Here is a 27905-nt window from a genome sequence, read left to right as displayed (position 1 = left end):
TCTCACTGCCTAGTCCAGCAGCAGTCAGCCCAGCTCGGCGTCTGTCTTTCAGCCTTTTATTTCACCAAGCTCTCACCAACCACTAAAAGTCAGTCCCACATTTACTCTTGTCCGGCGGCTTCTTGCTCGCTCACTCTCTCCTTTTCTCTTCTTAGCTTCCTCCGTCAGCGTCCTCTTCACTCTTTGATTCATTTCTTCCTAACAGACACAAACCTCCTGAGGTCAAAGGTTGGGTCATGGATCCCGTCCTGTGTTTCCTGTGAGCGTTCACGCTGCAGCATTATTAGAAACTCACTTTGATAAGAACAATAAGCCGCTCTGCTTCGTGTCGTCCTCATTAGGTCAGCGCTTCCTTTATTCCCCCTCTGGATGTTTTTCACACACGCCTGTTGTGCTTGCCATGAAATCTAAAAAACACGTCGGCCGTATTGTAATTTAATGATTTGTGTATTTTCTGCAGCCTGTTTTGAATTAACGGCTGTCACATTGAATTCAAAGAGAGCGCAGAGGATGCGTTCAAAGCCGTGAACATGGAGAGAGGAAAGTTTGGTGAAAGCTTCTTTCATGTGAGACGTGTGAGTGTCGGAGGAGGAGAGCTGATGTTATGTTGCTCTTTAATCTCCTAAATTACTCTGAACTCACACGTGCATGTGAAAACTGTCTTTACCAGCGTTTGACAGGCGATGAGACGTCTCCATTTCATCACAACTTTTCAGACGAGCTTAATTTCTCCCGTTAAAATCGACAAAACGCACGTGAGGCTGGTTTTTAATTCACAGTGTGTGTTTGTGTGTGCGGGCCTCGGGCGGGCCGGCCTGCTCGTTAATATTTCACCATCACTCACGTTCATCAGCACGTTAACGAAGCTCGCCGCCCTCTTTAAGATCTGTTTGTTATTCAGCTCAGAGACCCTGAATTTATCTCAAGGTCAGTGAGACGGGAAGCTGTCAGACAGACAGGCAGGCTTCACCTGTCTCACCCAACACAACATGTTGAGTCTAATTGGTGCCTGTCAGGCGTAAAGGTGTGTTTCCATGATTACCTTCATGTGTGTGTGTTTATTATCCTGTGAAATATTTTCGACTCGTTTGGGGACTTTTTTTCCTCCGTTTTCAAATTTCTGGATGTTGAATCATACGTGTGTTAACTCGCGTGTAATTTCACGGCATGTTTTTTTCCCCCTGCGTGTCACGTGCTCACCTCATGCACAGCGAGCCACGTAATTAATTACACCCAGCCAGAAGTACATGCACAAGTTCAATACTTTGATAGATCACCAGAGTTAACGAGCTAATTGACTCATTAAACCACCTGACGTTATGTAAATACAGCAGGGTCTTAAAGGGACGCTCGTGTAATTAACAACTTCTCTGTAGAAACTAATTAAAGAGCTGGTTTGGAGTCAGATGCATCATATTTATTTATGTCTTTATTTATTAGATGTACATTTTACAGGATCGTTATCTTTAATTTATGAATTTAGTTCAAATGGATGGAAGCTTTTCTTTAACATATTTCATGTAAAACACAAACAGACGTGTTGTTAGTGTCTGAACGAAAAGCCTTTAAACAATATATATAAATGTGATATGAACATGTAAAAACACTGAATAAGTAACTCTTTAAAATATTTTATATTATATTTGCTGCTAAAATGGACTTTGAGTTATTAAAGAGATTATCTGGGAAAAAGTAGAAACGTAGAAAAAAGAAGCAGAAAAGGCATCGATGGAGGGTCGAGAGCTCCGCAGGTCAGAGTTCATGTTTGTCGACCGTCCGTGGCTCGGCTGTCAAACCCTCGTCAGGCGCCGTCACACCGTCGGTTCGAGCTCCGGCTCAGGTGTCCGGGTGCCCGCTTGCCGCCCCCTCCCCGCCCTCGCTGGTCCCTCAGCTCATGAACTGCGTGTAGCCCTCGGCACCCGTTACTATGACATCCATCCAGATCCTCATGGCCTCCGGGGACGGGGCCACCATGTAGTACAGGCGGTCGTGGGTTTTCACACAGAAGGTCAAAGATGGGTTTGGACTCTGGAGGATCATGGGAGACAGAAGGGGGGACGTTTTAGACCAAAGACTGCACCTGTTGCACCTTCGTCCTCTGAGACATTCAGACAGAACAACAGGAGACGAGCTGCTCAGTCTTCATCAGCAGGACGTTTAAATCACGGTTCACAACATCTTTAACAGAAAACATTATTCTGAACCAAATATCTTTATCATTCAACATTAAAATAAAGAGCTGAGCACGCTGTGTCTGATCGGAGTTCAACTTTCACATTTAACGTCCATTAAAAAATCATTAAGACTCCCTGAAATCCCAGCAGAGCCTCTGAGATGAACAAAGCGTGGGTTACCTTTGTGGCGCTGCGCAGGTGATCGTAATAAACCTCCTCGATGGCCTGAAAGTAAATGAGCCCTTTGAGTTTGGTCTCGTGTTTGTCTGAGAGGAGAAAGAGAAAAAAAACATATTAAGAAACGTTACATTATGTCTCGTCCTGATGCAAGACCTCTGTCAGCCGAGCCGACTGCAGAACAATCAGCCGGCGATGTGAGGGAGCGCTTCAGCGTTTGTTTTTATTATTATTCTCAGAACACGTGGACAGATTGATTCATATTTATGTTCAGCTTTTCACCTGGAAACAACAAAATAAAATCATTGTTTTATGTTTAGAAACAGAATTAAAAATATGCTGAAGAAAAAGGGTTGAACAAATATGTAATGTTTTTTATATTACATCATTCTGAGGACGGATATTTAATATTAAAACATTTGGCCTCATATGTTCAGTCATTTCTGAAGCTTCACCTGGAAACAACAAAATAAAATCATTTATTCTGCATGTTTGGAAACAGAATTAAAAATATGCTGAAGAAAAGTTTACAGATGAAAAGTGTTAAACGTGAAACGTCCTGCTGATTATTCTCAGAACACGTGGACAGTGTGACGATATATGTTTTATATTTATGTTCAGTCATATCTGAAGACTTTCACCTGGAAACAACTAAATAAAATAATTTCTTTCTGAAAGTTTAGAGGGTTGAACAAATATGTGATATTCAATAATATTTAATATGAAAACATTTGGCCTCGTATTTTCACCTGGAAACAACAAAATAAAATAATTTCTTTCTGCATGTTTGGAAACATTAAAAATGTGTTCACACTTTTCCTGAAATGTTGATTTTTGTATTATTCTTTATGCGTTTAAAGCAGCTTCATTAAAATCTTGGAGTTTTGTATCTTTGAATATTTTCCCTGTGTCTTGCAGTGAAAGTCAAACAGACTCAGACTGGTTGGAAGGTGTTCACATGAAGCCATGAATAGGTATGAGAGTTAATTAAAGTCTATTTCCAGCCCTGCCTGGAGTCTTTACGCTCTTATTAATCTGACTTGTTGTCTTCACTCGTACTTTTTTTTTTTCCTGCCGGCGAGCTACTCGTCTCGCCTCGATTCTCTTTTGTGGATTTGATCTTTTCAGTTGAACGTTTCCCTTCGAGCAGGAGGTCCGACCTTCAGTCCGGCCTTGTGGATTGATCTTTTCTCTCTTCACAGCATATCTCGAAGCGTTTAAAGTCGCTTTGTGTCGACGCTTTGGTCGTTTAGTTTCAGGGAAATGTGAGGATGAAGCTCGGGGGTCATCGGACTGACAGCTTCTCTAGTTTAAGGCTAAACTGAACTTCTCTCACGTCAAGTCAGTTAAAAGAGACTCTGGATTCATTCTTGTTCAAATAAACACTGGACCTTTTGGTCTTTGTGGTCTTTGTGTCTTCTCTACGCCGAGAAACAAACATCCAGCAACAATTAAAGGCGATCTTTTTGAAAACTACGCCTGACACTTTCTCTCTTTTTTGTTTTTTTCCAGAAGTCGAATGTGCTTAGTAATGAGATAAATGTTTTTTGAAATGTGAGTTTCGTTTTATTAGTCACGAACAAGCCAGGAGCTAGCCTCCATCCCCAAGAAAAACACATCTAGAGAAAGTATTGCATCTTATTTCATCACCATCATCACCATCATCTTCGTCAGGAGTAAGGGGGTGAAAAGGCTAGAAGTGAGTGGAGAGAGAGAGCGGAGCAAAGAGAACGGGGCGACAGTAATGAAAAAATATCCTCCCGTTCTGTTTTCAGCTTTGATTTAGAACAACGACTGAAAAACACCCAAACTAAAAGTTCAGCTTTCAGATCCGACGAGGATCCGCTTAGTGCCGCTTTAATTAGTGTTTGTTCCTGATGAATCAAACTTTATTTAAGTGTTCGGAAGAGCGTCGGCGCCGCTGTCTGCTGGACTGGTAAACCAGGTCCAGACACGGTCCACGGGAACTGTTACAGACTCTTCAAGACCTGAAATTGTCCGAGGTCCCAACCCTGATTTTAAAAGAGTTTGGACACTGCGTAAAAGTTAAACTAACCCCAGAGGATGAACCAAAAACCAGTTTGAGACTGATCAGTCGGTCTCACGTGTTCTGGTCTGTGGAGTTTCTGGATGTTGTCGAGTCTGAACTTCTGCCTGAGGGGTCGGAGGTCACGGACGCTCAGTACTGGTTTTGGGCCTTGCCCCTCACGTGCAGAGATTTCTGTGATTCTCTGAATCTCTGAATGAAAACCTGGATTGTAGACGGTGAAATCCAGGAATTCATCCAGACTGTGAGTCCACAAACCTGATCACGATACTATCAGCTGTTCACCTGGGGAAGCTTCAGACTGTGTCAGGTGTATTTATCTGTTCTTACGCCCTGACAAAGACGAAACCTGTTTGTGTTTTAATAAATAGAAATCAATAAATATAATATAGTTCTTCCTGCATGCGAACGTGAGCGAGCCTCTTTATTTTATTAATATTTTTGATGTTACATTTTGTGACTCGTCGTTGAGCTCAGAGCAAACAGCTGTTTGTGTCTGACATGTGACTCGTGGTCAGAGTGTTTTTGTGTCCTCACCCACGTAGTAAGAGAAGTTTCTCTTCAGACGGTCAAAAACGAACCAGCGTTTCTTCCACGACTTGATTTTCCCGCCCATCTTCACCAGGTGACCTTTGCACATCTTCTCGGTGAGGATGACGTAAGGACAGGTGTCGATGCTGTGACCCGACGACTCCACGTGGGCGCGCAGGTCGAACTCCTCCTTACGGTTCGGCAGGTAGCGCGTCATTGGACGAGCCTGTGCACGAGCAGAGAAGGTGGAGGTGTGATGCAGTCTTTAATTATTTAATCTATGACTGATGAGACGTTTGTTTTAAATTTTGTGACTTAAACCTGAATCCATTGTGTCAAACTCATGTTAAAGGAACTCTAACGTGGAGGCCTGATCCAGAGTCAGTGTTTAGTTCGTCTGCTGTACACATTATATTCTATTTCAAACACATTTGTCCACTTTAAAATTTCAGATTCAGGACAAACTAAATGAGTTGATAATGAGCTCAGCTAAACATTCACATTCGGGCCTGAAGACCAAAACAACGAGCTAGAAGAAGCTAAAACTCTGAGCTGAGCTGAGCTGCATGTAACGCTTCACATTATTTTAATGATGGCTCATTTAAACATCGATTATATCATCAGGGAAGCTGTTTGATGAGTTGTTGACACTCAGTGTAATTTATATTTGTGCCTCCATTTTCATCTTTCATGCCTCTCTTTAGTTCCTCTCCTCCTCTCTTTTCCTCCTGTTACTCCACTGACCTGGGAGAAGTGTTTCTCTCTCATCTTCACCTCCTCCTCCACCAGCCTCTGCCTGTGGGCCGTCTCATCCTGAAGCCTCCTCTCGGCCTCCTCTCGCCTCCGCCGCTCCTCCTCCAACATCTGCCGCCGAGCTTGGACCTCCCTCTCCTGGGAGCGCCGGGTGAGGCGACAGAGGAACAGATGGAGAGAAGAGAGGAAGAAGAATAACGAGAGGAGGAGGAGGCGGGGGAGGAAAAGGGAGACGGAGACGATATGTACATTTTAGGCAAATATTGCAAAACAAAGTGAAGGAGCGTCAGGAGAGAAGAGAAGTCCCAGCTGAGGGTTTTGTAAAATATCTCCTCAGTGTGACAGACGGCTGAGCAGACGTAAAATCAGCTGTCAGACACGAAGATGATCAAACTACGAACGACTTCATCTCACCAAACATGAAACATGACGGCTGCTGTGAGGCGACGACAAACTGATGATGAACACATCATGAAATTATTCTACAACTCTGAATTCATCATTTCAGATCAAATCATACATGTTGTATGTTCAGTTCACTGTCTCTGTCCACATTCATCATCTGAGCCTATCCCAGCTGACTTCACACCTACAGACAATTTAGAGTCCCCAATGAACCTGTTGAGGTGTTTTGGACTGAGGGAAGAAGCTGGAGAACCCGGAGAACCCTCGCAGACACGTGGAGAACACAAGGAAGCAGCCGAGGTTCTGCAAGGCGAGGCCCGGGTATCACACTGAACATGTAGACTACACCTGAACACACCTGTTTGTGTATGATCATGACGTTCAGTTCAAACTTCTCCTTCAGTGTTTCTCAAACTTTTTAACCACCTCAGAGAATGTTCGTCTCTCAGTTGATTTATAACGTTTGACTTGTTACTGTTTGTTTTATGGACAGATCATCAGCTGCTCGTTAATCCTCTCTCAATCAGCTGAAGGTTGAAACCTTAAACGAACTCTCGCGACGTCCAGCCGCGTTGGAAACTCACTCGGTTCTCCATCAGCCGGGCTTTCTCCTGCTGCGCCTCCTTCAGCATCTTCTCCATCTCCTCGATCCTCTGGGCCTCAAAGCCGCAGGCACTACAACACAGAGCAGACGGAGTGTCACGGCTGAAGAAGCACTGAGAGCAGCGAGAGAGACGAGACAAAGACACAAAGGTTTTCCTCTTTGAACTCCAAACTTCATCAAACGCTGAGGAACTTAAAGGGGTTGGCATGGCAACAGCCGGGGAGGAGACATGTAACAAAACATGTTGTCACGGGAACAAAGCGCAGTGACCCTTCTCCCGGGAGACGGGGGCAGACTTGAGTGTTCCCATGGAAACAGTGTCTCACCTTTCCGGGGTACAGGCGGAGTTGCCGGTGGAGACGCTGGTCTCCATGCTGTCGGAGCTCTCCAGGCTCAGCGTGTCGTACGCCTGGCTGCCGCTCGGCGGCGTCTGGTGATGCAGGATGGAGTGATGGACGGTGGGAGACAGATCTGTGGAGGAGCAGTGACAGCGTCACAGACTTACAGCACCCTCTGCTGACGGGACCGAGTTATGGCTCAGAATCAGAGCCAGAACCACGTGGAGCCACGTGGACATCCTCACCACGACACAAGGCCGTACCTTTAGTCTGCAGAGCCAGCGGCCTCCTGGAGTCACCGTCCAACGGGTTGGACATCTCTCTGAGCATCAGCTGTAAGCCCTGAAACGCAGACAGGTCATCATGACTCATTTAGAATATTCTGCTGTCTGCTGTCATGAGAACATTTCAATGTTTCTGACCTTCGTCGTTGCTGTCGATGAGTTTTTCTCACTCGAGTGTTGCAGAGCTGCTGCAGACGACGTCTGTCCGACCTCGCCGTCCGATTTGGACTTCAGCAGCTGAGAAACAAAAACATTCTCGACTCTTCATCTTTATGGATCTGATTTATTTTTCAGCTTCACAAACTTTAACTTTCATAAAACATAAAATAAACAAAGTTCTGCTCAGTCAGGTCAGGTCAGGCGCTCACGCTGCTGATTCTCGATTGGTTAGACTGAAACGTTTACAGAACGTTATGACAGAATCTGTGTCTGTTTTAATGGACTTTGTTTATGATGATGTTCATCGTGCACCGTGCAACATTAAAGTGATGAACACAATTATTATAATCCAGTATTAATATACTTTATTGTGAAATGAGCTGCAAACTGTGTAGTTTTATTTTAAGTATTTCTACTTTTACTCGAGTAAAACTGGATTTCAAAATAAGACAAATGATCTTTGATTCCTGCAGAGCACTCAGCTGTTATTGTCCCTGCATGTTAGAGAACTGGAGATTAGACGAACATCAGCATCTAAATAATAATTAAAGTTCCTTGTTAGGCTGCTGAGCGTCCTGTCTGTCATGTTGTGTCCACTAGATGGTGCCGTCACCATATAAATAGACAGTTAAGGTTTTCTACAGTCAGTGCGTTGGTGAGAATCTGACGTCAACACACTGACTAACCGCCCGGGCGGAGCGTGAAGGTGAGTTTACCTGTCCCTGTCTGCGTGTGGACAAAGACTTTGCAGGCAGCGGTGGAGGGCATGACGGAGGCTCTCCGGCAGCCATGATGTCTTGGTACCAGCGCTCGAGGTTAATGGGGGTCATTACATTCCTGCTCAGATCAGGCTGGCTCTGAGGTGGTGATGGGAAGCATCCAGCCAAAGGAGAGGTGCGGTGGGAGGTGGGGGTGATACAGCATCAGCATCAGTGACATGAGAGGCATCGAGCAGGTACGAGAAAGATTCAACAGTCATGAAGCTGAAGAGGAAAAGTGAAACAAACCTGAGCAGAGAGAAAGGAGGAAGGAGCCGAGTGGCATGAGAAGGAGCCAGAGGAGGCGAGCTGGAATGATGGAGTGGAGGAGGAAGAGGAGGTGTCGACTCTCTGCATCCCAAAGATCTGACTTAACTGACTGACTGTGATGTACTCCTTCACACACAGACAACATGGAGGAGAGAGGACAGAGAGGAGGTTACCAGCCGCCACAGGAAGTTATCGGCCATCATGGCGGGCGGACAGCAGCCGGGTGTCTAACCTCACAGGGCAGAGCTGGAGCGACAGCGAGGGAGAGGCAGTGGAGAGCGGCGGGGGAAGAAGAGCGAGGCGGCAGAGAAGCACCTCCATACATCTTAAAGACGTCAGAGAGCCGGAGGTACTCCTGCAGCAGCCAGGACAGAGACATGAGGAGGCTGAAGGAGGTTAGAGGAGTCATGCAAGGATGCAACAAAGCAAACAACTCCAAAAGTTTGAGTCATTCTCCTGAAAAGTTTCAGTTCTTCACAGTAAAACCAAAAAATTCATCAAACAAGTGAAGTTTTAGAACAAAGACCACGCCTCAGACTCATCCTGGTTCCTCGACTCAGCTTTTCTTCCTCTCTTCCCTCTCCTGTCTTTCTTTTGTTCAAATACAGGAACCACCAAACCTCTAATCTGGTTCCCTCCCGTCACCAGCCGACACTGGTCGATCTCCAGACTCCATCGGTCTCTGATTGATCCCTCATCCCTCCTTCAGTTCACCATCTCAGTTTACCTTCATCTACAACATGCGATAAACCTCTAAATCTACACCCACGTGGTTGTGGTCTTTGTTTGTGAAGCTTTATAACGAGGTTCAGAAACAAAGACCACGTCTCATCAGGATCCACTGAGGCTCTCACCAGCTGACACCGGCCCATCCCTGAACTCCTCCATCCATCCGTCTTCATCCCTCGACACTCATCCCTCACCCTCCATCCACCTACACTCCATCGTCTCTGTTCACCCTCATCCACTCTAAATCTCCGTCAGCGTGGTCTTTGTTATATTACTGAGAAACATTCACACCACTCTTCTTCTTGTTGGTCAGTCTTTGCTAACACGTCATCATGCCTGTTTTTAGAGGTTTGGTTGGGAGATTTACCTCTTGTAGTCTAACAGGACAGAGTTCAGGGGAGGGGATGTGAGAGGAGGAGAAGGAGCTATGAGGAGGACCGTCCTCATAAACAAGGTCCGGTTCGCTGATGTGGAGACAGTCCTGTTCAAAGAGTTGATCTAAGTTAAAGACATGGACGTTAAAGGAGGTTTGTTTGTGTCTTCTCCTCCGGTTCTTCCTGCTCACCTCTTTCATGCTGCTGTTGGCTTTCGGGAAGTTCCTCCCTCCGGTCAGGATGTGGTACTTCTTCTCCAGAGCACACAACCGGTCCTGCTCCTGAAAAGAACCAGAACCAGCATGGACATGCGGGTCAGAACCACCCAGCACACCATGCGTCATTGTTATGACCTGAACACGTGCTTCCTGACCTTGTGTAGCAGCTGAAGAGTCAGCATCCGGTCTTTAGCCAACCGCTCACAGTCCTGAGCCGTCTGTAAGCCCAACGTCTTCACCTGAGCCTCCAGAGCGCCGATCCTCTCCTGAGAACATTTATACAACGCTGAGGCAACGTCACCAGAGGGAGTGGATATAATATATATATAAATATATACTGAATATCAGCACAAGGTAACCACGGCGTGATGATATTCTAAAGACATGAAGGCCCTAACCCTAAAGACCTAAAGACTAAAGACCTAAAGACCTGAAGACCTAAAGACTAAAGACTAAAGACTTGAAGACCTGAAGACTAAAGACCTAAAGACCTAAACACTAAAGACCTAAAGACTTGAAGACCTAAAGACTTGAAGACCTAAAGACTAAAGACCTAAAGACTAAAGACCTAAAGACTTGAAGACCTAAAGACCTAAAGACTTGAAGACCTAAAGACTTGAAGACCTAAAGACTTGAAGACCTAAAGACTAAAGACTAAAGACCTAAAGACCTGAAGACCTAAAGACCTGAAGACCTGAAGACCTGAACACTTGAAGACCTAAAGACTAAAGACCTAAAGACTAAAGACCTAAAGACTTGAAGACCTAAAGACTTGAAGACCTGAAGACTAAAGACTAAAGACTTGAAGACCTAAAGACTTGATGACCTGAAGACCAGAAGACCCTAACCCTGACCCTAACCCTAAAGACTAAAGACCTGAAGACCTAAAGATATGAAGACCTGAAGACTAAAGACCTAAAGATTACATTGATCTGTGGTCATGTGACGTCCTTTACCTCGTGTTGTTACGGACACGTAATGAATTGTTCAGGTGTCATGTTTCTTAAAGGGACAGCGCAGGGAGCTTCAGTTCCCTTCAGACTGATGATATGTTTGTTTTGGAACGTTCTGTCAACGCTGCAGAAACACTAGGTAACTGTTCAGTATTAGAAGGTTGTCTGAATGTTGTCTGAGTGTTAGTTATTGGTTGATCGGTGTGTTCACCTTCCTCTGGGCCACGCTGCAGTGATAATCGGCTTGCTCCTCGAGGAGCTTCGAGCTCTGGGTCTCCTTCTTCTCCTCCAGACTGCTCTCCTCCTCCAGCTGGCAGAACTCCAGCTCCTCAAACTGCTTGGTCCCGACTTCCAGAGCTTCAGTTTTCTGTCCACGCACAGACGAACACGCAGGTTATTCACGCAGTTTGAAATCAGAAGGTCACCGCTGACAATGATTTCTATCTTATGAAGAAAATCCATGAAAAGACCAAAACTGACAAATCCTTCCTTTCTGATTAGCACAGTGTGTTTGTAAGTGAACACAGCTGTACAGTTTTGTTCTCTGTGGTCTGACGGTTGCTGACTGTCGGCGTTGGTGTTTTCATGGGATTTGTTGACGTTGATGAAGAAGCCTCCATCAGTGCTGCGTCTGCAGTGTGACTTCACGGAGAAAGGCATGCAAGCTTCCAGAGCGAAGCTGTTAATGAATTTATTCAAGCATCCAGAGGGAGCGAAACAGCCGAGTTTAAAGCAACACTGTGCAACTTCTCTCTGACTGAGGGACGGTGAGGTACACTGCTGCAAGCTGTAGCTGCTGTTAGCTCAGTTTGTTAGCTGTACATGATGGCAGAGGAGGAGAGAGTGAAGAGGACGCTGACGGAAATACTTTATGGAGGAAATGTTTTCTGGTTTTCCCTCTGATGTCCTTAACTCTCTGTGATTTACAGAGTTTATGATGGACAGTGAAGTAAACTGCTGACAGCTGTAGCTGCTGTTAGATCAGTTCGTCAGCTTGGTGGTGAGCTCAGAGCGACGGGTACCCGTCGCTCTGAGGAAGCTAAGAAGAGAAAAGGAGAGAGTGAGCGAGCAAGAAGCCGCCGGACAAGAGTAAATGTGGGACTGACTTTTAGTGGTTGGTGAGAGCTTGGTGAAATAAAAGGCTGAAAGACAGACGCCGAGCTGGGCTGACTGCTGCTGGACTAGGCAGTGATATCAGCTGCTGCTGGACCTGGATGATGATTGGCTGTCCACATCATTAAACATTAAATTGTGAAGTTTTCCGCACAATGTTGCTTTAAGCAGAAGCGTTTACTTTCTGTTTAGTCACACTCACTGATGTAAAAACTCTTTATACACGTTCAGAAGCAGAAAAAGAGGAAATGCAGTCTGCAGATCTACGAGTGCTTCAACACAGAGTCAGCGTGGTGTCTTTGCAGTACTCTGGTACGTATCATAACTCACTGTTGCCAGCCTGTGGGCTGCGTGAGAACACTGACCCTGCTGAGCTGCTCCTGTAACTGTTCCCTTAGAGACAAGGGGCACTTATCAAACTGCCTCTTCAGCTCATTGTACTCATTCCTCTGCTTTTCCAGGACCTTCCGCTCAGCCGACACATTAGCCCTCCCCTAAAAACACATAGAAACACACACACATACACACAAACCGAGGGAGAAACAAAAAAAAATCACAGACAACTCAAATTCATGCAGGCGAGCTCTGAAGCAAAACGTTAAAGTGTTAAAGGAGTGAAGCAGGAGAGTTAGAGGCTGCAGAGTGTGCATGGATCAATGTTTCAGAGAAAAGTTGTTTTCGTCTTTTTAAAGCAACATTGTGCAACTTTTTTCAGACACGACGGCAACACGACCGACGGAGCTGATCACGAGTGTACGAGAGGTAACATATGTCTGTATGAGGACGTTCAAGAGCCGGAGACTGCTTTGAGTTTAACGTGGGCTGCTACAGGTAGACAGGAGCTCCATGAGCAGCGGGGGAACATGTTGAAGACGTTCTGGATCATCTGAAGACTCCAGATCGTAACAAACCAACAAAAAGATAACAGTTTAACTACGAAGCTACTCAATGACCAAATCTGAGCAAGTTAAAGTCTGGATGGGAAAACTCTTCTGAAACTCTCCTGGTGGAGAATGAACCGAAACAATGTGTTAGTGTTTTGGACCACCGGGAAGAAGAAGAGGAGCAGTCAGCAGCTTCTATGGACGTGGCAGAGGAGAAGAGAGCGAAGAGGGCGGTGACGGAGGAAGCTAAGAAGAGAAAACTAAAAGAACGAATAAAAGACGTTGACAGACGTCTCGTGTCGTCGTGCTCGCTTGATGTTTGGCTGTTACACAGTGTTGCTTTAAGCAGGAGACGTGTTGGACAGTGTGTTGTGTGTTGTGGGACAGACAGCTGATGATAAAGAGCAGGTCACATTCAGGAAGGAGTGTTCATGTTCATTCACGTGCATCGCCTCGAGCACACTGCTCCGTCCTGTTAACCCACCTTGTCCTTCTCCCTCTGGGTGATCTTGTCCAGCTGGCTGAGTTTGAGCTGCAGCTGAGCGATGATTTCATTCTCAGCCTCCACCTGCTGCTGCTCGGCCCGCCGCTCCGCCTGCAGCAGGGCCTGCTCCATCTCCACCTGTAGACAAACATGGAGTCAGACCGTGCAGCTGATTGAAGCCTGAGAGGTTCGTCACGGTGATGCTGACCTCCTGTTTGGTCTCTTGTAGCTGCTTCTCCAGTTCACCCACTCTCTGCTTCAGGTCATCCACCCTGGCCAGGATCCGGCTCCTCTCCTCCTCCAGGTAGACCTGCTCCTGCCCGGCTAACAGCTCCTCACACTGTTCGGATACGAAAACACTCCTGATGAGATCAAATCACATTAAAATACTGTTTATCTGGACGCTCTGAGTGCTTCGTACCTCTTGATGTGTGCTCTCGGTGCTGCTGGACTCCTCTCTCTGGGTCTCCTCATCGTTCTCTCTCATCCTCTGGTGTAGGGACATCATCCCTCCTCCGGCGTCCGAGCAGGGTCCTGTAGCGCCCCCCAGCAGCCCGCTCCTCACCACCTCCGCCAGCTCCACCGCTCGGTCCTCGTGGTTATACTCGGCACACAGACTGAGGATGGTCTCCAGCCTCTGTCGCTCCTATAGAAGAGACGGAGACGTTAAGAACGCCGGCCTACATTATGGATCGGATTGCGGATCAGCTCTGAGTGTCCTTGTGTGACATTGTCCCGTTTAGGCAGCTGTCCCTCGGCCACGGGCACGGGACAACTGTAACCTGATCACTGGAGGGCGGGAGCTGGTCTGTCAGGAGGGGGGTCATAGTAAAACCTGTCAGATCCGTCACGTAAACTCTGTGTGTTGTGTTTTAACTGGTTATGAAACAGTCTGTGTCTTACCCACATAAACAAACAGACCATCGGCTAGATGGCAGATTGGTTGTTTCTGTACAGATGGTTCTGATCCCAGCGGGTCAGATTCCCCTTCAGGCCTTTCACACATGCAGTCTATCCCTGAAATGTTCAGGTCATGTGTGAACGCAACACTCAGGGAAATCAGTATCTCCAGTTTCCCACCTCAAGATCGCCTGACGTTTCAGAGAAAATGAAAACAGCAGCGCTGGAAGAACCTCTCAGAACCTCTCAGAACCTCTCAGAACCTTTACTTCAGTGAAAGTCCATTTGAAACCTCGCCATGACACAGGAAGCGTGCTGTTTCCTGTAAAACAGTCTGCCAGCGCTGTGAGTTCTACCTTCCAGTGAACACGGCCAAACAGAACCTCTGAAAGCAGAACAGAACCTCTGAAACCAGAACAGAACCTCTGAAACCAGAACAGAACCTCTGAAACCAGAACAAAGCATTGGAACAAGAACAGAACCTCTGAAACCAGCGGTGAGCAGCCTGCCGAGGTGGTTTTCTTGCCGGGTTTGGATCCTGGCATCCTGGGCTGAGTCAGTCCAGTTAGCTACACGGCTGACCGAGCTAACTTGGAGGATAAAACTAATGTGATTAAGTTCATAGCATTAGCTTATGTTAGCATTAGCTTATGTTAGCATTAGCTTATGTTAGCATCAGCTTATGTTAGCTTTAGCTTATGTTAGCTTTAGCTTATGTTAGTTTTTCATACAGGCTAACTAATGTAGCTAATGCTAGCAGTTAGCTACATTAGCACTAGCTCCAAACCAGCTGGATCCTCAGTGTTAGCTTTGTTACATTAGCTACTGATCAACGTTTCCATCATAACGTTGTTGGCAGTGTAATGTATTTCCTGTTTGTGCTCTCGAGGACTTTGTCTCGTCTTCTTGTCTTCATGTCTTCTTGTCTTCATTGTGTTCCTGTATGTTTACGATGTGTCACATGGTTCTGGTTTGCGGTCAGTCTGTTGTGTCTCATAACTCCAAACAATGGGACGCCAAGATATGCAACAATAATTATGTGTCTGTCGAGCAGCGCGGATCATCCCTGATGTGCTTCTTTAGGCTTCAGGCTTTGTACCTGAGACTGACTCACAAACTGAACCTCAGAGCTTTAAACTCTGTAACTCTTGTTCAGTGTAACGACAGAAATATGAAGCTATGATCCTGTGAATCAGATGAATGCTGTCTGTCATTCGTACAGATCTAAATGAACCAGAACCTCCTTAAAAATAGAAAATGTGAACTCTGCTGCAAACCAGCAGTTTGGCCTTTTCCCAGTGGAACTGAAGCTAAAATTAACTTTTCTATTCCGGCTCTTCCTCTGCTGCTCGCCCTTCACTCTGCTAAGATATATCCTCATATTTAGGTTGGGTTGAAATGCTGCATAGCCATGCCAACTGTGCCAAGAGAGCAGTGTGCCAAACGTAAGGCGGACAGGAAATCCTCTCTTTGTCTCGCCATACGTCCACAGCTGCTTTTAAAGCTGCTGCAGTCCACGACCACAGACGTACATCAGCCAGAGGTTTGAATCAGGAACATCAGTAACAGAAATAACAAGGTGCTCGTACTTCCACTTGTTGTTACTGTCTGTGCACTATGTTACGTACTGTTAGTACACGTGATGCTCGCCGTTTTGGAGGAGGAACCACCGGCAGACAGCCTGCTGTCTCCTGCATGGTTTGGTTTATTTTGTTAATTAGTAAGTGGCAACTAATTAGTTTGATTTAGTTTAATCTGGTGGGCAGCTCACCTGTACTCTCACCTGTACTCCTTCTTTTAAAGGTACTATATGACCCAGTGCAGCCGCATACATCAAACAGGGACGACTCAGTCTTTATAAACTGATTGGTTTGCTTTAATTAACTGCACTTGTATTATCTGAATTATTTGGGGTTTATTATTTGTGACCGTGGTGGTGATGGTCTGAGGGCAGCCAGTTATTTATCTATATTGTTTTTTAATTGTTTTTTTAAGTAGATTTTTAACCGTTAAAGTATATTTGTGTCACCTTTACACTCCCTAGGGTTAACTTAGTGTCCCCAGGTGGCATTGTTGCCCTTGGAACTGACTCAGTCCGGGATGCCAGGAGCCAAACCTGGCAAGAAAACCACCTCCGCAGGCTGCTGTGTTCACTGTTAGACTGGACACTGCTGGTTTAGAGGTTCTGTCGCTGTGTTCACTGTTAGACTGGACACTGCTGGTTCAGAGGTTCTGTCGCTGTGTTCACTGTTAGACTGGACACTGCTGGTTCAGAGGTTCTGTCGCTGTGTTCACTGTTAGACTGGACACTGCTGGTTCAGAGGTTCTGTCGCTGTGTTCACTGTTAGACTGGACACTGCTGGTTCAGAGGTTCTGTCGCTGTGTTCACTGTTAGACTGGACACTGCTGGTTCAGAGGTTCTGTCGCTGTGTTCACTGTTAGACTGGACACTGCTGGTTCAGAGGTTCTGTCGCTGTGTTCACTGTTAGACTGGACACTGCTGGTTCAGAGGTTCTGTCGCTGTGTTCACTGTTAGACTGGACACTGCTGGTTCAGAGGTTCTGTCGCTGTGTTCACTGTTAGACTGGACACTGCTGGTTCAGAGGTTCTGTCGCTGTGTTCACTGTTAGACTGGACACTGCTGGTTCAGAGGTTCTGTCGCTGTGTTCACTGTTAGACTGGACACTGCTGGTTCAGAGGTTCTGTCGCTGTGTTCACTGTTAGACTGGACACTGCCGGTTCAGAGGTTCTGTCTCTGTGTTCACTGTTAGACTGGACACTGCTGGTTCAGAGGTTCTGTCTGAATATCCACGACACATGTGTTTCATGAGGTCTTTAATTGAGCGTTTCTAATTAGACTTAATTGATTGTGTCGTCCTCGGACTCAGATAAACTCATTGACACAAACCTCTGTCAGCCCACGTTCAGCTCAGGCACATGTTGTCAGTAACTCTCTATTTGTTACCAGAAACCTTTTGGGTCCTGAAATAGTCCGTGGACATGGAGGGCCGGGAATTACCCCACCCCCTCCTCGTACCCCCTCCCTTCAGCTGTCAGAGGCAGGCCAGGGTGGAGGGGCTGAAGAATGGTGGAGGGGCTGGAGGGTGTGGACGGAGGATGGATAACAAGTATGCAGACTGTGATGGGGTAAGAAAGAGTTCAGTTGAGCCGCTCGTCCTGATAAATTTAGTGCTGTGCAATAAGCAGCCACGCCCTCCACCCTGGACCTGAAGACTGGTGGAGGAATGTTCACCCCGGGTTAGTCGGGCCAACGCGGCTGACGGTGCCAGTAATGCTCCGGAGAGATGAGCCGGTGGCTCCACGCCAAAAGATTTAAACAAGATATCTGAATGCAGACATGATGTCTGCGGTGCCAGCCCCGTCTCCACCCGGCTGGACTCGGCTCTTTAAAATCAAACAGACCCTGAACAGTGCTCGTCACTCCGCCCGTCTTATTTTTAAAAGCCAGGACACTCTTTCACATTGTGTCCCTGAACACAGTCAGCTAACAGCACAACGAACTGCACATGTTGAAGTTATTCTCACGTTTGTCTGTTTATTATTAAACAGTTAGCTTAGCTTAGCATAATAACACCACCATGTTTCTACCATACCCCTGAAGGGACAAACTAAACACTGAATCTTAATGGAGACTTTTGTGTGTTTAGTTTCTCTTTTTACACAAGGTAGGAGAGGGTGAAATCTAAACTAAATCTTACTGCTACTTTGAATATGAAGCTGGAGCCAGAAGCTAATTAGCTTAGCATAAAGCTTAGCATAAAAACTTCCTTCTCCTGCAGACCAGCGAGTGATAACGGCCTACAGCTTTATGCTAAGCTAAGCTAACATAAACTGATAATTAGTGAGTTTTAAAGGTGCAGGCAGATTTTATGAATCTTCAGTGTAACAGAATAAATTCAGGATGACTTCCTCAGACTTCAAGCAGATATTTATATTTGTCAGGTCGTGTTCAGATGAAGTGTGTGTTTGCTGAATGTTTAATGAACGTTAAAGATGTGTTTTGCTAACACAGCTGTGTCTCTGCACCTGTCAGCTTGTTTCATGTTTGTCTCTAATTGGATTATTTCAGATTTAAAGTATACAAAGCGTCCATACGCAGGACGTAGACTAAACATAAAGACTTCCTGCTAAGGTTCACATCGCGTCCAGATCAAACTGGTTCTCACTCACCAGTTTCTCCATCTCCTGCTCGCGCAGCCTCTCCTCTCGTTGCCAGCGGTGATACTCAAGCAGCTCGTCCTCGTTGTCGCTGATCTCAGAGATGCTGTTTTTACGTTCCCGGGTATATGGTTTGATAAGACCCGGTTCCTTGCTGGATCCCGTCGTGGTCTTTCTTTGGTTATGAGGGCTAGCGAGAGGCGACGAACCCGACAGAGAGCAACCTGGTCCGGGTTTAAACTGCCGGCCTCCGGGCTCCTTCTCCAGCCCAGCGAGTGATGCTGGACTCTGGGCGTACAGCGCCCTCATGGCTTCTGCTTTTGAAGGAGCCATGAGTTTGCGAGGACCCTGAGGGCTGAGAGGAGGAAGATCTCTCAGACTGCTGGTCCCGGTCGGCTCTGGAGTCCTGAGCCTTTGAGGGACGTCAACATGAGACGGGTTCTGGTCTCTCATCGGACTGGGGGATCTCTTCTGTAGGGAGGAACCTCTCACTCGAGGGCTCGATGGAGCTGTCGGGGAAAACTTGACAGGTATGTGAGAGTTTTCTGACCTGGCCTCGGCTCTGATGTTCCTAAGAAGCTTCGGGCTCTCCTGGGCCCGCTGACCACCACTGGTACTGCTTGAGGCCACAGAGAGCGATGTCCGTGGATGGGGGACGGGGTTGTGGTTGGTAAGAGTGGACCGGGCTGGTACTGGAGGGGTTTTGTTGCCAAGGTTCTTGCCCTGAAAGCTGCTGCTGTTTTCATAGATGGAGTCTTCTTTCATGGAGCCGTTTCTTCCATTGAGCATGTTCGTTGGAGATCCTGAAGATGATGATGACGATGGTGAGGCCTTCAGCACCAAAGAGTCCTGCAGGTTCTTTGCGATGTTGTTGGTTTTGGAGTCTCTGTTGGTGGACTGATGGTTCCCGTTCAGGACGCTGGGGGAGTCTGTGGACCGAGACAGAGACAGTTGTGTTTGGACATTCCTGCTGAGACAGTTGCATAAACACAAAGAACCAACAGATCTGTCCTCAGGTCAGCGCTGCAGGACACACACAGTGCCGCTCACTTTAAACAGTGATAAATGTGTCGGCCTCCCATACGAGGATGTCGTGCTCCTCAGGCGTGTTGTAATCCTGCAGGGATCTGCAGCTGCTAAATATAAAAGCTGCAGCCGTGGAGTTCATTCAGATCTGATGAAATCAGGCTGGGCTCAGGAAGAGAGCGGGCCGGGTGTGGTACTGTACTGTACCTCTGACAGCCAGACCAATAAGGTCAGAGGAGAATGGAGTTTAAATATCATCAGAGATTACAGCGAAGCTGTGTCACAATGGGGCCAAAAGCACAGATTTAAATGAACTAGATCACAATGTAGGCCACAGATAATTAGTCCTGAACGAGAAGATAATGAGCGAGGGCGAGAGACGTGAAAACAAATACAACTTCCACCACAGGAGCCGACCTTTAAAACATTAGTTAGTCTAAAGACTGAATCACACTCATGAACATAAACTGTGTTTGTCTGCAGTGTTTTGGTCTTTACCGGTCGGATGAGTCCTCGGGGCGCTCGGTCCTCCGGGCAGCATGCTCTTCATCCGCAGAGCCTCCTCTGGATGGTTGAAGCGGAAAAAGGCCGACTGGCCGAAACACAGCATGCACCCTGAACACAGAGACAGGACAGTGAGGAGGACGAGTGGTGTCTTCTAGTTTAACATGCTGTGCAGGACGTGTCAGTGAATTCACTGATTTTAGCAGTAACTCATCCTCCTGGTGACCACTTTAACTCACGTGTGATTAACCAGTAACCATCTCTGTTTCCTGTTTCCTGTCAGTCACGCTGAAGTTTCCCGTCATGTATGATCCAGAGGGTTTAACACATGAAGTCCATGTGGCTGCAGAGTTTCTCCATGACACAAACAAAGCCTGTTCCTTCGTTCCTGACTTGTTTTATTCAGGATTTCATGACATGCAGCACCGCCTCAAGTATTCCTGTTGGGCAGCTGCTGCCTGCACACACCGGCTGCTCGCCCGGCTTCAAATGACATTCTGCTGTAGCTGCTGCTGGCGTGGATCCCATCCGAGGGCACCGAGGGGGGGCGGGACTGTTATGTGTCTTTATGGCATGTGTGCATGTTACAGGACGGATGTGGAGCTGTGTGATCTTTGAGTTTGTGAAGCTGGACGGTGTTATTGTCCAATCTGACTCCAGTGTATGTGTTAGCCTGCTGATAATTAGCACCAAACACAAAGTATGACTGGGGCTGATGGGAATGTTATTGATGTTTTATGGCAGGAAATATTACTTAAAACTACAAATGTTGAGCTCACAGAGGCAAAATCAGGGGATCAACGTTTAGGTTCAACTTCTGGGGACCATGATTGAGCCAATCTATCCTGTAGACATTCAGATATTTAACAGGAGATGACAGTAAACAAGCATTAATAAGATTGAGACAGCTGCTCCGTACTGCAGCGGCCCAGGTTTGATTCCAGCTCACGACCCTCTGCTGCAGGTCATTCTCTCTCTCCACATTCCTGTCTGTTAGCTGCTGATATCAAATAGACCGCCCAAAACGGATAAAGAACTGACTGATGCGGAGTCCCTACAGGTGTCCTCAACGACCCACAGGTGACCTCAATGACCCACAGGTGACCTCAACGACCCACAGGTGACCTCAACAACCCACAGGTGTCCTCAACGACCCACAGGTGACTTTAATGACCCCCATCCACACCTGCACTCAGCAGCCCCACCTGGACTCCCCATCTCAGTTAGAACTGAAGAAGCCTCTTGGATGAGAGGTTTATAATTCAGTTTTCAGAGCACGGCTACACCGTACTCTTTATAACATTACCTACTAACAATTCCACCATGAGCAAGCACTTGGCAAGGAAAAACTTCCTTTAACAGGCAGAAAACTTGAGCAGAACTGAGCCCATTGGTGGACGGTCATCCACCGCGATGTGTATATGAGTCCAGTTGACTATGATAACCTTCAACAGATAAGACAATTATGCGACTCATGATGGCTGATATTAGCAGCTGTTTAGGATCTGTCCATATTTCATTAAATCTTCTGTTTTATTCGTCATACTCGACCTCATCTTTATTAAGACACAGGTCCACTTTCAGCTCAGATGACAGGAACTTTTCATTAATCGGTAAAAACAACAACTCAGTGTGAGGGGTCACCTGACACCTTATCATGGGCTTTAAGTTGAGTAGCACTGGGCTAGAGGATCTCCAGTCATTAGGGTTCATCCTATGGGCACCATGAATAAGTATAAGTGCCAATACATGAATGGAAGGTTTCTGCATGACTCTTTGGCAAATCTAAATGAAGTTCATGTTTATCAGAGGAGACGCGTCTTAAACACCATCAGTCATGTTACAGCAGACAGTAAAGCCCGTGTTCGTGCTACCTTGAGTCAGGCGGTGAGGTTTGGTGATGGACAGTCCGTCCACAGAGCACTGGTTCCCACACGGGTACAAAGTGATGCTGCCTGCTTTGTTTTCGATGTAGGCGTGCTGAGCTGCGATGGCGGCGCCCTGCAGAGGGATATCTGTCCCGTCGCTGCCCAGCGTGGTCCTGCCTGCAACCAGAGAAACATTTTGTCAGCGTCACTTACAGGAGATTCATGGGAATACTTTGGTGAAGTATTCTTAGGTTCAGAGGCGGCTCAGAGGTCAAGGTCATGTGGGCGGAGCCACAAATGGAGCCAGCACGTGATTGAATGCTGAGCAACAGGTGTCATCTCAGACGGAGAGCATGTTGTCAGAGTGAATTAATATAACCATGCACTGTTTAACGTGTCGTAACGTGATAATCGGTTTATTAATAAGCTGTCAGAGTGCATGAGATTTAACCCGACATGGCACAGACGAGGCTTTTCGCTGCTTCTTCTTCTTCTGTGGTGTCTGCACTCAACCAAAGACAAGGCGAGGGTGTAATTACAACTGTGAGAGTAACAACAACATGGTTAGAAGGTCGTGTGACCATTCATCACTGAAGACAAGATGTTATTAAAGAAAAACCGACTTATTCTGAAGAATGTTCTCATGTACAGAGACGTCTGAGCACTCAAACTGTAGTTTAAGATGTTAATGAGGTTCCCAATTAACAAAGAAGATCAGTAAAGTAAACTTCAGTGAGCCATTAAATCATTTCAAATGTTTCTTTACCTTCCAGCAGTGGCAGCAGGGTGATGGCCGTACTCAGGCGTCCGCTTCCCAAACTAACCAGATGGGGGCGCTCTGCCTGGACTTTCAGGGACTTGCCCGTCTCGATGAGGTCTAAAGGAGTGTTCTGATGAAGACAGTGGATTGGAAAACATCATGACGTGATCCTGACACCATGAACTAGCCTCAGCCTGTGAGTGTTGAACTCTTCCCGCCCTCAGCGGACGCCATTATGAGGGAGGGAGCGCCGGCGTGGAGAAAATGGCGGGAGAAGAAGCTGAAGCAGTTGCCATGAAGGTAAGTTGTACATATGTTGTGTATTTATATTGTGACAGTAAAATGTTGGAGCTCACGCTCTGCATGCAAGACAGCATCTTTGTTACGTTAGCTAACTAGCATTTCACCTGCGTTAGCAAGGAAGCTAACGTTAACCAGTGAAAGCCACAATACAGTACACAGAGTACACAGAGTACTACACAGAGTACTACACAGAGTACTACACAGAGTACACAGAGTACTACACAGAGTACTACACAGAGTACTACACAGAAGTGTACTAATGGAAGTATTCAAACTGAGACACAGCATGTGTTTGATTTGAAAGATTCACTGATTCAAAGCCAGGCGCTCGTTAAACTTAACGAGGAATCAGAGTCTATCAAAGAGAGTCATATAAATAACTGAAATGATTCTCTTCTCAGTTCAGCTGAGTAACTCTGACTGACAGCAGACGGTGATTTAAAACAAAGTTTCTGATGATTTAGCAGTAAACATGAAGTAAGAAGTGACTCACCTGTAAGACCTGGTGCGTCTGTCGGCCACGTTCCATTTTACTCCTGTTGGTGCGCTCCATGTCGGCGGGACCGTCAGACTGATCCGACACATGAAGATCCTGAAACAAGCAGAGAAAACACAGAGGAGGGAGAGAGAGAGAGAGCGGCAGGACATGAATGGGAGCTCTGGGAATACTGCTACTACAGTTGTACTACAATGAGAACAGTGCCTTCCTTAGAAACCCTCTGCCCCACTTATCAGCCCATGTGACCACACCATTATACTGACGAATTGTTTCTGCACAACTGGCAACACAAAACGATCCATCATGAGGCTGGCATGATTCAATCTGAGGCAGATTACTGATGTCTGCACGCTGGGTGTGAATCAGACCTACAGGTGGATGCACCTCAGATCTCCGCCTGCTCAGATGACTCATACGCACATTATATAAACATAAACACAGACAGATGCTGCAGATTAAATCCAGCTGTTTGCTCATCAGCGCCGGGGAAACAGCAACAAGCAGCAAAGAGCAGACAGACCTCGAACAATCACAGATGACTCAGCGTTTTTCCTCTGTAGAGGGCTTCTGCTCAACAGCAGCATTCCAAGAAACAGACAAAACTATCTGTTATCTGTCTTTATATATCTGTTATGTCTGTCTTTATATATCTGTTATGTCTGTTATGTCTGTTTTGTCTGCAAACTTGATGTTTGCATGTCTTTGTCCTCCAGTATCTGTCCAACACTGACACAAAGTCATTTTTGGGGGGCGGGTGTGTACTAATTTAACATCCAATCAAACTTGTTCACTCTTGTGACGCCACCGGAGCGGAGTGCTTCTACCCACAGGTGACCTTAACGACCCACAGGTGTCCTAAACGACCCACAGGTGTCCTTAACGACCCACAGGTGACCTTAACGACCCACAGGTGTCCTAAACGACCCACAGGTGTCCTTAACGACCCACAGGTGACCTTAACGACCCACAGGTGACCTTAACGACCCACAGGTGACCTTAACGACCCACAGGTGACCTTAACGACCCACAGGTGTCCTAAACGACCCACCGGTGTCCTTAACGACCCATAGGTGACCTTAACGACCCACAAACGACAAACATCCATGACGATGCATCGATGCTCAGCAGTCGGACCGGACCGGGTCGGAGCCTCTGACAGGGAATAACGTGACAGTACCGAGGTGATTCACAGACTTCATGATGGAAAAACGAAGCTAACATAACAAAGCTAACATCGCTAACACTGAGGAGCTAGCACACTCCCTATTGGCTGCTGTCAACTCCAATCAGTGTCCACGACAGGTACCTCCCTGTCAGGAAACACGTACAAATAAGGACGTAAACAGAACTGTACTTCCTGTCTCATGGAGGCTTTAAGGTGCTGTCCTGTATGGATACGTTGATGATCACGTGTCTCATTTATTCTGCTTTTATTCTGGTGTGACAGGAAATGACCTCACCAGCCTCGCGTGCTGACATCACTGATTACTTCTTAATAAATAACTAAAAAGATCTTCTGAGTTTGTCTCAGACGGAGACAACAGGGCGCTCTGTGAGCGTCTGATGTCACTCCACATATCTGACAGAGGGCCCGGTGTCACGGAGAACACAGCGACCCCTCTGTTCGCTCTGACACAGGACGCCTCACGCCTCTGCCGTCAGCCCACCGCCTGTCAACACTGGTCCCCTTTGAGCCACGCACTCAGACCAGGACAGACCAGGACAGACCAGGGCTGGGTGATACGTCTCCGTCTGTCTGACTCACACATGCTGCCTCTCCCACAAGCCTCAGTGGTTTCACGTCCACGCCCAGGCTGGAGAACAGTTTTAAAGCGGCCCTTCCTCTGTAACCTGTCATTACGGGGGCAGTCATGCCCTTCAGGGCTGCCATGAGCGGCTGAAAATAGACACCGGCAGCCAGCCGCACAGTCTGTGCTACTTTTAAAGAGGAATGATTTCAGCTGAGCGAGAGCGCTCACCAAACGTTCAGGAAACGTTTAACATACATACATAAACAGAAAAGACTTCACGGAACCTCAAAGAAACATTTCACAAACACTCCAACAACGCTCACGCTCTGCAGGCTTCATGCTCACTGTCATGCAGATCTTACCATTTCTCCACAGACTCAGCAGCTACATCCACTTTATTAATCCACAGAGCGTGTGCACATTGTTTATGGCTCGCTTCGAGCTGTTTTCATTCACTCTCTGGACTCCTTCCCTCCTTCCCTCCTCCTCCTCCTCCTCCTCCTCCTCCCAGCCTCCTCCTCCCCATCATGGTGCAGAGTTACAGAAGACGACTCAGCCTCGGGACGGCCCTCTGAAATCTGACTTGACTTTATTTGCTGACTTCCTGCCTGTTTTTGTCAGTGAAGAGCTCAAAACATGAAGCTAAAACCTGCAGTTCCTCTAACGTCCACCTGAGGCTGGCTCCAGAAGTGAGTCAGTCTCCATAAGTCCCCATGTCCAAATGTCCAACTTCACAGCAGAAATAAACATGTTTACAGCCTGGTACAAAAAACAGTTTTGGTCTCTGTAGCTAATTTCCCCGTTCATGACAACTACGTCCAGGTTTTAGACAGTCTGTGGGGACGTCACGGAGACTACGTCCAGGTTTTAGACAGTCTGCGGGGACGTCTCAGAGACTACGTCCAGGTTTTAGACAGTCTGCGGGGACGTCACGGAGACTACGTCCAGGTTTTAGACAGTCTGCGGGGACGTCACAGAGACTACGTCCTCTGAGGTGGACTTTCCGTTAAGTGAAGGCTCAGATGGACCACACAGATGTTCAGAGGCGTTTTATTGGTCTAGCAGGTGTTAACAGTGGATAATGAGGTGGAGGTGGAGGTGGGACTTCCTGTGCTGAGCTCTCAGGGTATTTCCACTCTTGAATAATGTTTTCTGATAAAATGACGACGCTCGGTGGAGAATAAAGCGCCCACTGAGCTCGATACGTCCATTATAACTCGATAGACAAATACCACGCTCCACACAGGAAGTGAGTGAGCACATGTGAGCGGCGTCCCACAGGAACCATTTGGCCTGCAGACAGTGATGGAGAGACGGAGAGAGAGTGGGAAGAAGGCTCCACTATTGATCTCTGCAGGCTTTTCCCATGGTCGGGGCCAGCGAGGAGAAGGAGGAAATGAAGCAGATGATGAGTCACCGAGGACAACCAAAACAAACAAAGGGAGGCAGCTAAGTAACCAGATGGAGTCCAGGCAGAGTCTGCAGAGACGGGTGGAGGTGATGATGTGGACGCTTCAGCTGACGGGGTGAAACTTTTAGGAACTCCAGAGAAACTGAAAGAAACTGATGATGTGTTTGTGGCACGGCGTCTTCTCTCATTAAAGGTGACGTTACGTGTTCATTTAATGTTTTAATCACTTCATACTGACAGTGTGTCAACAGGTGGTAACGGAACGTAAACCTCATCATGACGTTCAGCCTCACGCTTCACGTTAAGTGGAGTTACTGCAGAACATGTCAGGTATGTTATGTCAGCTGATTCATCTGATCTGCCTTGTGGTTTGCAGGTGACTCTGTCAGCTGGTGTTATGGTGTGTCGTGTTGGTCACTTCTGGACCAGGATGATGATGCAGGTACAGATCCTTTAATTTACCATGCTGCTGTTTACCCGTCATGTTTAATGATCATTCAGGGTGATCACCACAGAGACTACAGAGAGCTCCATGTGTCAAACATCCAGCTGGATTAATGAGGAACATTAACGTCTGCACGCGGCCTTCAGGGTTCAAGCAGCTCATGTGGGAGGACGATAAAAGTGAGGACGTCTTCCAGGTCTTCAGTCATTCCAACATGTCCTGCATGTCTCACCTGACCGACCTGTGGAGGTCTGCAGGTACCTTCACTTCCTCTCAGGCTGCTAACTTTGACCTCACGTGACCATCTGAGGTCACACACACACACACACACACACACACACACACACACACATTACAAAAACAAAGATCTGATCTGGATCTTCTCCGAGTACAGAGAGTACCAGCTCGTCACGTCATGTGACCAGCCCACGAATAAAAACAGCAACAACAGGAAGCTGCAGAAACCTCCCACCAGACAGATGTGCTGCTTCCTCTCCAACATCTGTCCACGCCTGGAGCCAGTGTGCATGCAGCCCTGCTGTAACCATCAGGTGTGTGTGTGTGTGTGTGTGTGTGTGTGTGTCACCTGTCGTCACACAGAAATACTCACTGAGCCTCCGAGGCCTGATGACGTCCACCTGCTGCGCTCGCTGTTATTCAGCAAAGTGTGTGTGTGACACACTGATCTCCTCTCTGTTCACACACACACACACACACACTGATCTCCTCTCTGTTCACACACACACACACACACACACACTGATCTCCTCTCTGTTCACACACACACACACACACACACACACACACACACACACACACACACACTGAGCTGGCTCGCAGCTTCTCGTCGTCTGTGCGATCACTCAGATTAAAAACATCTTCATGCCGTCTTCCAGCTCTGCTCTCCACGTGGAAACATGCTGTCAGCCGTTCACTCAAACATTCCTCCTCCCTCTGTCCGGCCTCTCCTCTCACTCCTTCTCCTCTCACTCCTTCTCCTCTCA

The 27905-nt window shown here is 47.0% G+C and overlaps 1 protein-coding gene across 11 annotated transcripts; it reads right to left on the bottom strand.

Moving 5' to 3' along the window:
• Positions 1–141: 141 nt before the first annotated feature.
• phldb1a (pleckstrin homology-like domain, family B, member 1a) lies at positions 142–27613 on the bottom strand. Of its 11 annotated transcripts, none has more exons than XM_019278079.2 (25): positions 27512–27613; positions 23289–23387; positions 22499–22622; positions 21739–21909; positions 19859–19975; positions 18347–19263; positions 13677–13901; positions 13464–13595; positions 13256–13393; positions 12253–12381; positions 10986–11141; positions 9977–10087; positions 9795–9884; positions 9597–9710; positions 8733–8855; positions 8480–8626; positions 8189–8329; positions 7452–7550; positions 7293–7371; positions 7018–7162; positions 6672–6762; positions 5674–5820; positions 4936–5155; positions 2355–2440; positions 143–2028 (listed from the first exon to the last, which is right to left on the bottom strand). In XM_019278079.2, exons 2-25 carry the CDS (start codon positions 23346–23348, stop codon positions 1888–1890), a joined length of 3903 nt encoding a protein of 1300 aa, XP_019133624.2. In that variant the 5' UTR covers positions 23349–23387; positions 27512–27613; the 3' UTR covers positions 143–1887. The 11 variants fall into 11 exon arrangements, with proteins under 11 accessions (XP_019133625.2, XP_019133629.2, XP_019133624.2 ...); XM_019278078.2 differs by lacking the exon at positions 27512–27613 and adding an exon at positions 25408–25539 and having other exon boundaries at positions 144–2028; XM_019278080.2 differs by lacking the exons at positions 9597–9710; positions 27512–27613 and adding an exon at positions 25408–25539 and having other exon boundaries at positions 142–2028.
• Between the last annotated feature and the right edge of the window lie 292 nt (positions 27614–27905).

The sequence above is a fragment of the Larimichthys crocea genome, chromosome XXII, assembly GCF_000972845.2.
Source record: "Larimichthys crocea isolate SSNF chromosome XXII, L_crocea_2.0, whole genome shotgun sequence".
Classification (NCBI taxonomy): Eukaryota; Metazoa; Chordata; class Actinopteri; family Sciaenidae; genus Larimichthys; species Larimichthys crocea.
This window is presented reverse-complemented; position numbering and strand designations above follow the sequence as displayed.

Bases quoted from the DNA above. Each gene is read 5' to 3' on its own strand.
- phldb1a (XM_019278078.2), bottom strand. The intron at 13,902-18,346 runs GTGAGTGAGAAC...TCTCTTCTATAG, and splicing joins AGCAGGAGATGGAGAAACTG to GAGCGACAGAGGCTGGAGAC. The intron at 7,163-7,292 runs GTACGGCCTTGT...GCTCCTCCACAG, and splicing joins GCTGGCTCTGCAGACTAAAG to ATCTGTCTCCCACCGTCCAT.